This window comes from Perkinsus marinus (genome assembly GCF_000006405.1).
Source record: "Perkinsus marinus ATCC 50983 genomic scaffold scf_1104296944428, whole genome shotgun sequence".
Classification (NCBI taxonomy): domain Eukaryota; phylum Perkinsozoa; order Perkinsida; family Perkinsidae; genus Perkinsus; species Perkinsus marinus.
Genome location: NW_003211397.1, coordinates 439,482 through 447,537, shown reverse-complemented (window position 1 = coordinate 447,537; position 8,056 = coordinate 439,482). Strand labels below are relative to the sequence as shown.

At 47.1% G+C, this 8,056-nt stretch overlaps 4 protein-coding genes across 4 annotated transcripts in view; all 4 read right to left on the bottom strand.

The window, feature by feature from the left end:
* Nucleotides 1-4: 4 nt before the first annotated feature.
* On the bottom strand, nucleotides 5-1,577 carry Pmar_PMAR019164 (microneme protein 12, putative; the record flags this gene model as incomplete). The annotated part of the gene is made up of 2 exons (XM_002780217.1): nucleotides 5-77; nucleotides 112-1,577. 2 exons carry the CDS (start codon nucleotides 1,575-1,577, stop codon nucleotides 5-7), a joined length of 1,539 nt encoding a protein of 512 aa, XP_002780263.1.
* Nucleotides 1,578-1,670: 93 nt separating this feature from the next.
* Pmar_PMAR019163 (Exopolyphosphatase, putative) lies at nucleotides 1,671-3,959 on the bottom strand (the record flags this gene model as incomplete). Its single annotated transcript, XM_002780216.1, has 8 exons — nucleotides 1,671-1,826; nucleotides 2,466-2,618; nucleotides 2,662-2,782; nucleotides 3,033-3,193; nucleotides 3,240-3,414; nucleotides 3,459-3,637; nucleotides 3,679-3,771; nucleotides 3,819-3,959. 8 exons carry the CDS (start codon nucleotides 3,957-3,959, stop codon nucleotides 1,722-1,724), a joined length of 1,128 nt encoding a protein of 375 aa, XP_002780262.1. The 3' UTR covers nucleotides 1,671-1,721.
* Nucleotides 3,960-4,717: 758 nt separating this feature from the next.
* On the bottom strand, nucleotides 4,718-5,565 carry Pmar_PMAR019162 (hypothetical protein; the record flags this gene model as incomplete). Its single annotated transcript, XM_002780215.1, has 5 exons — nucleotides 4,718-4,832; nucleotides 4,879-4,956; nucleotides 5,007-5,044; nucleotides 5,114-5,229; nucleotides 5,409-5,565. 5 exons carry the CDS (start codon nucleotides 5,563-5,565, stop codon nucleotides 4,718-4,720), a joined length of 504 nt encoding a protein of 167 aa, XP_002780261.1.
* Nucleotides 5,566-6,537: 972 nt separating this feature from the next.
* Nucleotides 6,538-8,056, bottom strand: part of Pmar_PMAR019161 (maf protein, putative) — a gene marked incomplete at both ends in the record, with an annotated part of 2,171 nt that continues 652 nt past the window's right edge. The window contains 4 exons of the mRNA XM_002780214.1: nucleotides 6,538-6,651; nucleotides 7,430-7,521; nucleotides 7,567-7,635; nucleotides 7,678-7,777. Of these exons, the coding sequence (XP_002780260.1) occupies nucleotides 6,538-6,651; nucleotides 7,430-7,521; nucleotides 7,567-7,635; nucleotides 7,678-7,777 (375 nt within the window). The remainder of the gene's footprint in view (nucleotides 6,652-7,429; nucleotides 7,522-7,566; nucleotides 7,636-7,677; nucleotides 7,778-8,056) is intronic.

The window sequence follows — 8,056 nt, the reverse complement described above, 5'->3', positions numbered from 1 at the left end:
GTCGCTAGCGAGTTAACAGCAGCTCCTCTAGGAGACGACCTCCTTTCTGTAGGGGCTCCTGATATTGCTCTACCATGCTGATATTTCATCGCCGAATCCCCGTCTGCCAACCTCGCTGCTTCTCTAGAGTTGTCGATTTCCATCCCCTTCAGATGCTCAGTTGCCGCTACGGTATCCTCTGGATGGTCTCCTCTGCGATCCACCATCATTGCCTCCTGTTCGGAGCTGTCCACAGTCATGACCACCTCCTCGCCACTCATCGCCGAGGCCCCATTTGATGATGACGATGGTACCTCCTCGTCGAGAACTGCGTCCTTCACCTCCCAGGGAGCCTGCTGTACGTCTTCTCGCCCCACCAAAGAGGTCCCATTGGAGGTAAGCGGCTCTATGACAGGCTGACGCTCCAATGAGTCCGGACGGAGATCGTCTTGAGACCCACGCCGCTGCTCATCTTCTTCGTCCGTCTCGAAACCCGTTGCTTCCGACCCGTCCGATTCTTCGTCATCGTCATCCTCCAGTTCAACTTCCCGATAGAAATCAACATCGCCCTCTGATGAGGCTCCATCTCGCGAAACCATAACCGATAGCCTCTGCAGGGATTTTCGTGCAGCCGCTCCCACCGCTTCCAGGCTTGGTACCCAATCCTGTGTGGTGGCGGTCGTCTCGTATGCCGGTGCTTCAGCTTCACTTTCAGCCTCATCCCCAACAGTCGAGCTCACTTCAAGTTCTATCTCAGAACCAGCATGATCATCGGTAGTAAAGCTAACAGGCTCTTCTCCCTCTTGGTACTGTCCATCTTCAACAAGCCCTTCTCCCTCTTGGTACTGTCCATCTTCAACAAGCCCTTCTCCCTCTTGGTACTGTCCATCTTCAACAAGCCCTTCTCCCTCTTGGTACTGTCCATCTTCGACAAGCCCTTCTCCCTCTTGATACTCTTCTTCAGTGAACTTTTCTCCTGTATTCCGGTCCTCATTGTCAAGCTCTCCTCCCCCAAGATTCTCTGCGTTGTCACCAAGGAGTTCTCCTTCGCGAAGATGCTCTTCTCTGGAATCGTGTCCCTCCCCCGAACCAACTCCCTCACCCCTGCGATCCTCTTGCCAATAGCCTTCCGTCTCACTGCTCCCCCCGGATAAAGAGTCGTCTTTAGTGGTGTCCCCTGGTGGGTTAACTTCCACATCTTCGCCAGTGTTGAACCATCCAACGAGTGCGCCAGCAAGCCCAGCAGAGGCTTCGGGTGTCGGCGAGTAGGAGGTGATGGGCTCTACCTCGAAACTATTCAATTTGTCTAGTCTCAAAGGTGGAACTACGCTCCGCCGCGGTGGGTCCTCGGACGGCACAGCCGCTTGAATGACCGGAGATCCATCACTTGATATACCCCAAGAGGAAGCCTTCCCATATTCCGATACAGGATGTTCATCGTCAGCAAGCTCCCCTTGGGACTCGTGGACCGATATAACTTCAACTGCTTCACCGTCACTGATGGCAGCAGCTGACCCCTCTTGCAGAGATACTTCAGAATTGCCCGGATTTATAGCGACCTGCTCGTCGGTGTCCCCAAGACCAAACCATGCTAACATCGGGTGAACACGACAACCACACTAACTGCGGCTCACAGTAGTGAGGTGGGTCTACTACTAGTAGATAATTGACAAACAAAACTCAGTGAAATGGAGAAAACAAACACCCTAAACAAGAGGAGATGGGTGAAATTTTCTACAGCATTATTTCGAATTTTCGCGCTGCAAGAACTCACAGAGGACCGGCGCGACCTTCTTGCGACTTGCCTTCACATTGCCTTGATGATACGCTCTCGCCCCTGGGACATCCTGAGGGGTGATGGCAAGAAGCTCTTGTTAATACAGTGATGAATACCTTTTAATATTTACGGTCATAGCATACTTCTATATATAATTATATACTACTAATCAGTATAACCAGGTGATATACGATCATAGATACAGAATGGATTATATTATACCATTTCCCGATCTTTTCCAAGAATTGCCACTTCGGGGTCATATATTGCCGTTTCAATTTCTAGTGATCGACAGAACTCAATTCGTCCCACTTCCGTTTTACATTTTTCCATTTAAATATAATTTTTTCGAGTCGATTCCAAACAGATGGAACAACCTTTTTTTCCTTATGAATGAAAAAACGGATGGTTGTTAAACCAGGTGCGTCTGTTCACAGTGTTTCTCATTACTGTCACATGTGGCAAGGCTGGCCTCGTATTCAACGGGGGCATCACCTGTTGTTTCGTTCATAACAAGTAGCCTGAATTATCTGTCTACGAAGTCAACTTGGAAAAGCAATGAAATTGAAATGGAAGCGAAAAAATATCTATCACCAGGAATTGAAACGGCGATATACGTGGCGATTCTTGAAATACGGTGTAGAAATAATTATATGAATACGTATTATGATACAAGATTAGTTCACGATAGTTTCGAGTAGCTCCCTACGATGTTCATCGGCCGTAGCTGGAGTTCACCATTGGCCTCTAGGAAGGTGGTCACAGACGACAGCAAAGAGGCATCCCTCTCAGGGTCTCTCGCACACACGAGGAGCTCTCGGCAGAAATGGCCCTCATTATCCATATAGCACGACATGAGCACCTACAGGAGATATTCATACCACAAGCGTGGAGCCTTATCTCACCCAGAGCCTGGCAGCGGCATCCCCACGACTTCGGATGTTCCTGATGCACTCTGATGCCACTCCTTGCAGGGGCACCAACAAGCTGCTCATTCCAACACCGACGACGCCCGAATCGAAGAATCTGAGGTCGGGGGAAGGCCGTCTCTCGGGATCTGCGACCCCAGTGTTGGAATCCATGTTCACTTTCCCCAGCTGAGCTCAGGAGTTCACTCACTATGGAAGTTCAAAACTATAATATTTCGCATGAGAATTCGGGTAGAAGTGTATGTACAAAAACCAATAATAATTTCCTCAGAATTTTCAAATTTTTCACCAACACATATGCATATTTTTCCACCCAGACAGTAAGCAATAACTACGAGAAGGCTCACTTGTAATCATAGTCGATCAGTTGTCGAGGTGTCATATTTTCCCACATTTTAGGGTTGGTCTTAGCCCGCTGTAGTTCCTCAAACAAACTTCTTCTGCGAGAAGCACCATAGCGGACTACTGCAGACAAACGCTCAACTATGTCCCAGTCTACTGCGGTAGCCTAAGAGTATCGTCATCATGCAACATCGACCTCAGATGCCACCTACTTTCCCCGCCTCAGAGCTCATATTCACAGTGTCGAGGAGAATGACCCCAAGGAGCATCCCGCACAGGGAAGAATCTAGTTCTCTAGATGCATTGGAGAGATACTCACGGGCGACCAGTGTACAGCAGCTACCACATGGTTCGATTATACGATCAGCACCCTGGAGATCCGCATACCTACTCGAGACACGGTCTATCAATAATCTCAATAGAGGAGTTACTTCCCAGCATCAACATGGTGATCGACAATACCAACAACAGTGCTGCGTGGAGCTTTAATTGTGAGCTCATTGTGATCAACAATAATCCAACTACTGACTGCTGGCAACAACGACTGTGTCCTCGTAGACGGCAAAGTGACTTTCGGTGACTCGGTAAATCGGGACCAGAGTAAACCGACCTGAACATGAGAATACTGTTGATATCACTGAAGGAGTTCACCTCTGGTCTGAGCAATAGATCTTCCTCGTTGCACTGGACAAAAGGCTGATAGCTACCGGCGTGATCAGTGAGAGATCGGATATAAGCTAGCGCCTACCGAGAGAGAAGTAAAAGAGATGCATATAGTGTTGTTGACTCACCGCAGCCGATACGATACTGTCAGCATCAGCAGCTTGATTGCCAACTACTCCTATGATAGGAGATACAGAGTTGGAGGCACAGGCTCTTAGTGAGGCTACACTATGCTGTGATAACCACTGTGCAAAACTTGGTACAGACATTTAAAACTAGTTTACGATTACTTAATATGCACTGTGACTCTCCATCACCAAATCACCGGCCGAACAGATGTACACATCTAAAAGTGGCGTCTCTATCGCTTCACCGCTGAGACCAAAGTGCCAGTGTTGCTCGAAAGTGGTTGGTGTTGGGATGAAAGTTTGACGAATCAGCGAGAAGAGGGGCCACTCCAGAAGTGTACAATGTGTGTCAATTTGATATACAAATGTGAAGGACATGCGTATTCTCCGAGATTAATGAGAAGCGATCTGAAACTACATCGTATGAACAAGTCAAATAGATATAAGTAACCTTTCGAGACTATGATAGCGACAAGTTGTTCACTATCATTAATCCCGGAGTAGTAAACACACACTCTTTACATTTGCATATCAATTAGCACTCACTGTATATGTATAACGATGCTGTATTAAAGCATCGCCCTTACTCCTACGAAGTACTAACACTGGGGGCTCAGTACTCGAGGAGTTTCACTATAATACCACTACGAATCTGCAACTCTGCATAGGAGCTGCAGGTGTAGTCAACGCGACGACTCTAGAATGAGAAAAGAAGGAGTCAACAACATGGGCAGTTAACTGGAAGGCAAGCACTCACGGCAACAAAAACTAATACAAAGGGAATCGATCGAATTCTGCATCAGCCACACAGTGACTCTCGAGGAACATTAAAGTCAACTTAGAGTACGGTAGAAGCTGTAGTAGATGTGCTCTCGTCAAGCTTTCGCTTCTTCGCTTCGTTAAGCTCTCTGAGACGGTGATAGATTCGACAATGGTGTGGTATGTGACACCAACTTTTCTGTTGCCGTAATGTCCTTCTTCAAAGACTGTACAAGCGTCTTGGCGTTCTCAAACCTGATAGACTCTATTCCGCGACAAGGCCCACGACTAAGCCTCATACTTTTGCTTCAATGAGACGAGTTGCTGTTTATAAGAGTTCCTCCGAGCAATTAATTTCGCCAGTTTTTTGCTCAGAATTCTACACACAAACAAAAATACTTCCATCACAACACCACCGAGCGAGCTTACTCAACTTCGGAAGGCTCTTCCTTGACGGGGACCAAAACCTAAATTGGAGTACTGAAAATTCCTTCGCGTACTAACGGTAGGATGAACATTCCTTTGGGCATGCGTACACATCTGAAAGTGGCATCTCCATTGAATTCCGTTCCCGACCCCACAGGATCGCATTGGAGTTTCCAATTACTATGACGGAGGAACAGATCAGGATGACCGAGAGGACTGATGACATCTGAAGCATCAGTGTCACCACCCCTGGTGTCACCACCATCACTTGCATGTATCTTGACAATCGGCCGACCACATTCTTTCTCTGAGCAAAAACTTCGATGCCCCCGAGGCCAACAGGCCCCTGTCATCCGTGACCAAGACGCTGCCTTCTGACGTGTCACACGTCACGAAGGAACCTACAGAGGGTCCGACTGAACTTCAGAGACACGTGCGTGCCACCAGGCTGGCTGCTGGGCTCCAACATGATCAAACACGTGGTGCCGTTGGGGACTCTAGATGGAGTGGCTACTGCTGTTGAAGGGTCCAGCTCACCTGAGCGCAGTGTGAGAAGATACATATAAGCTTGGTCAACTACATGTGTTGGTGACAATATGAAAATAATCGGGAAATTCCTACTGTTTTCTGAACACTTCTACCATAATTCGTGACACTAATTATAGTTTCTAAAATTAGCTTTGGAAACTCCCGAGCTCAGCTGCTGAGGAAAGCGATTACATATATTCCCTCAACCTCGCGATAGCCTTCGTGACACCTACGTATGTAGAGGTTGAATTCAGTGCCCTTTTTTCTCAATATGATGTGACCTCGCCCTGACTTCACACTCCACGCGGACCTCAGCGATGAACAACTTCACCAAGCAAAAGCCATACTAGCATACCCTATTTCATTGGTGCACTGTATAGTGTATGGACCGTCGCGCTGGCCAAAGTCCTCTCCTATTGCTGCTGTTAACTCCAAATCAGGATGGCGTTTGCTCAACGACGAAATGCTACTGCCCTTCCTCGACGACGATGATGATGATGTTCTCGACCCTCGCGAGGAAGGAGTCCGACGAGAGACCGCCCCAGCGAGACTTCGTTTCAGCATGATAAAATTCCGACTGGTACACAATGGGTAATCGCGTGAGAACACCCTATAAACGAAGCTCCACGAAAGTTGTACAGAAGTTCTTCTGACTTCAACAATCGATAGGCTTGGGTACCCCAAAGGCCACAGAGCCAACCTAGGTCTAGGGGGACGAAGGTAGCGAGTGGTACAAAGCAATTTGATCATAGAACCGCAAAAGAGAACTAATTCGACGAGTAGCCGTTGTAACGCCTTAGCTAGTCTTCGACGGAGAAGGGCGAGTAATCATTTGGTGCACTCAAAAAGTAAGACTAATGAGATCAGGTAGCGAGCAATAGAAAACAATACGATCATAGAAGAGAACTAAATCGACGCCTAGCCCTCAGAAGGCGTTAAGTGATGATCTCCCCCAACACAGTGAGATAATTTTTTATAGGAAAAGAAACATCAACTTGGAAGTGACTCAATGGCCATCTGACAGTATCTCGGCTATAGCTCGAGCAGTGTCGTGTACAGGTAAGCCAACCACGTTAGAATAACAACCCTCGACCTTGCATGCGAGGAGGCCGCCGATACCCTGAGTGCGATGCGTATCAAGTGGAGAAACATGTGAAAAAACATGTGCGTTATTTTAATAAGAATCGATCTGAAACTACATCGCATGAACAATGTAAACATTGCTATGAACATGTGATGTGATAAAAGTACCATTTCGAGACTATGATAGCGACAAGTTGTTCACTATCATTAATCCCGGAATAGAAAACACACACTCTTTACATATCAAATTGGCACACACTGTAGTAGTACGAGTACAGTGGAGTTTCACCTTAGTGGGAAACATATTTCACGACTACTGCATATCACCGCGAATATCGCGTTTTTCACCACTTCACGTAAAACGGGTGAAGCAAACTCCAGTGTGCTCGATTTTGATAGTCAGAAGCGAAAAAAATGTAGTAACTTCGCTAATTCGATAATTAGGAATCTCGAACTATCAAGATGAAACACACGGGAGTTTCACGACCTGTTTCACGTTAAGTGGCGTATTACTCCATGTGAAAAACGCGACACGAAGTGAAGTGGAAATACCTCGCGAACCACACCGGACGAATCACGTGTTTTACGCGTTACTCGCGAAGTGGAACGTGAAAAATGTTATTCCCTAGTGTTTGCATAACACGAACCACGGGTGACCGATTTTTGTGATAGTACCCGAAATGGACAGAGAAAACCGAAATGACTTGACGATAGAGAATTTTGCGTAGATTCAGAACTTTTATCGATTCTGTTTTACTACTGACTATGATAGTTTCACCCGGGTAAGACTCCACTGTAGTAATAAAAGGACCTACCTGTATGCCGTAGCCACCAGCTTTCCCCATAGGCTCCTCCGTCTCTATATAGGCTTGCAGATCCTCATCAGTGATGTTCGCGGCAAAGGTAACTACAATAGAGAAGTGCCGGAGGAGTGGTACGAGTTTCTCCTCACCTCTAGTAGTAGTAGTGAACTGTCGTTTCTTGGTGGTGCCATCCGACCATTTACACACAATACAGACTCCTACCAACACAGTCAAAGCCCAACAGCAAGAGCAACGCTTACCAGTGCTAACCTCATGGGTCTTTCCTCGTAGAGCCTTCAGCATTTCCAAAGCATGAGCGTGGTCATCAGGCTTCTCCAGAATATGTCCATCCGAGGACACCTATTACGACCTACCAGCCTACCCGTGATAAACCCATCTTACCACAACAGTGTCAGCGGATAAAACCATCGTGAAACGGCCGGATGTTGGCAGCTCTAGACGCGATATGACCTACCGTGAAGAAGCTAGACGACCTGTGTTCGCTCGTAAAAACCGGCTTCATCAACAGTGAATACTGGAGTTTCACCACCCTAGTGATATGAAAAACATATTTCGCGACTACTACATACGACGAATATCGCGTTTTTCACCGAGTTTACGCCACTTCGCGTAAAACAG